Raw genomic sequence first — 2,413 nt, 5'->3', positions numbered from 1 at the left:
TAGTCAGTGAACTCTTGGCTCATGTATTCACCACCACGATCAGATCGGATTGTCTTAATACTCTTGCCAAGTTGATTCTCTACTTCATTTCTGAACGTCTTGAACAATTCAAACGTTTCAGATTTATGCTTCATCAAGTAGACATAACCATAACGATTGTAATCGTCGGTAAAGGTAACGAAGTAAGAATAACCTCCTCTGGCGGACATGTTCATTGGTCCGCATACATCACTATGTATCAGACTAAGGAGCTCATCCGCACGTTGTTCCTTTCCGGTAAAAGGACTCTTTGTCATCTTGCCTAATAAACAAGATTCACATGCTTCCATTGATTCATAATCAAATGGATCCAGAACACCATCTGAGTGGAGTTTGACGATGCGTTTCTCGCTTATATGGCCAAGACGACAATGCCAAAGGTAGGTTGAGTTCAAGTAGTTCTCCTTGTAACCCCTCGTATCGATGTTATAGATAAGATTAGATGGTTCATTGCTCAACACATAAAGACCGTAAAATAAGTAACCAGTACCATATAAAACGTTGTCTTTATATATCGAAAGAATCTTATTCTTAATCAAAAACTCAAAACCATCCAAGTCAAGACAAGAAATAGAAATGATGTTCCTGTTTATAGAAGGTACAAAGTAACAATTACGCAATTCTAAAACATGTCCAGACGGTAAAAGTAAATCATAGTCGCCAACACACAATGCAGCAACCTTTGCTCCATTTCCGATGCGCAGATTCACTTCACCTCTCGCTAATGTTCTACTTCTTCGCAGACCTTGCACATTTCCACAAATGTGTGAGGCACATCCGGTATCCAATACCCAATACAAAACGTTAACTTCTATAACGTTGATACCTGAAGATGAAGCTTCAGCAAGCCTCTTCTTCTTCAGATCCTCCAAGTAGAGATTTCAGTTCCTACGCCAGTGTCCAACCTCGTGGCAGTAGTGGCATTCTCCCTAGTCGGGTTTGGACTTCGGCAACACGGCAACTTTTTCCTTCTTTGCCGATTCCTTGCCCTTTCCCTTTCCTCGTGGTCGCTTACTGGAACTCTTTCAGTTTGCATGGCAAGGATGCTCTTTTCAGTCTTAATCTTCTGCTCAGCCAACACTAGCATCCCATGCAGCTCGGTTAAGCTTTTGTCCATACCATTCATATCATAGTTTAAGACAAAATGTCGAAAACTATCAGGAAGTGAATGGAGGACCATGTCCACCGCAAGCTCCTTGTGCATCTTAGCGCCAAGTCATTCCAGATCATCAAAATGACTCTTCATTTTGAGCACATGTGGAGCGACAGGACACCCGTTAGCCAGTTTACAGTCCAAAAGACTACACATAACCTTGAACCTCTCTGAGCGGGCTTTCTCTTCGAACATGAGCTTAAGTTGATCCATCATCAACCAAGCACCCAGACCATCAAACTGTTTGATCAAGTCGGGAGTCATTGTTCCACGCATAAGGCAGTTCACATCACGGTTGTCTTTCTTATACTTCAAGTAAGCATCCTTGACAGCCCAATGCATTGTTCGGTGGCTCCTCATCGACGAACGGTTTGTCGAGGACGTACTCCTTTTCTTCGCTTCGGAGAACTATTCTCAAGTAGCGGCACGAGTCAAGGAAGTTCGCCCCATTGAGTTTTTCACGCTCAATGATCGATCGCAACGAAAGTGACGGAGTTGGTATTGTTGGTTGTAATGCTCTAGGATGATCCGTGATATGACATTTTGACTTTGTATTGATTCATTGATTTATGAATGCATTACATTCCCGTTATATGATTGGCATGTTTGTTATATTTCGGTATCCTTGAATCATTACAGAATGATTCTAAACACCCTGGTCAGATATCATTGTGGGAACAATAATGAATTAAGACTAGCATGAGGTGTGATCGATGCATTGGATGCATATCACAATCATGGGTACTTGTTGTGAACGAGTGACTGGTTGACCCGCATGAGATTGTCACATGGACAGAGTCATGACTTGAATCTCATACAACGGTTCGTTCTTGGATCCTCAGACCTGAGATGTCTAGAGTGTCTGATATGAGGAGTGGCGTGTCTTGACTGCGTCAAACGTCGTCTTTAACCGGATGATCATAACGGCGTTGATCAGATACGTTCAAGAATCATATGGAGATAATAGACATGCAATATGGGACTTATCACCTCCTCAATAGGAGAGATATCGCTGGGCCCTCTCGTGGAAGTCGGACTATGAAAATGCGTGGCCACGCTATAGATGAAGTTGCATATATTTTACTAGTCGATTTGCCAAGACGAGAAAGCGGTTGAACTTGAAGGGTGAGGCAAGCTCGAAATTACTTCATTCAAATGTTCAAATCTGATTACAAAAGAGTTCTAGGTGGTTTATATAGGGAAAACAACAATAAATGCAAG

General features: G+C 42.1%; 1 protein-coding gene across 1 annotated transcript; it reads right to left on the bottom strand.

The window, feature by feature from the left end:
- Window positions 1-898: 898 nt before the first annotated feature.
- LOC104824954 lies at window positions 899-1,534 on the bottom strand. The gene is made up of 2 exons (XM_010557153.1): window positions 1,352-1,534; window positions 899-1,243 (listed from the first exon to the last, which is right to left on the bottom strand). The coding sequence occupies exons 1-2, from the start codon at window positions 1,532-1,534 to the stop codon at window positions 899-901; spliced, it is 528 nt and encodes a 175-aa protein (XP_010555455.1).
- Between the last annotated feature and the right edge of the window lie 879 nt (window positions 1,535-2,413).

Source organism: Tarenaya hassleriana, unplaced genomic scaffold (assembly GCF_000463585.1).
Source record: "Tarenaya hassleriana unplaced genomic scaffold, ASM46358v1 Cleome411, whole genome shotgun sequence".
NCBI lineage: Eukaryota > Viridiplantae > Streptophyta > Magnoliopsida > Brassicales > Cleomaceae > Tarenaya > Tarenaya hassleriana.
The sequence above is the reverse complement of the archived record's forward strand: the minus strand, read 5'-3'. Positions and strand labels throughout refer to the sequence as shown.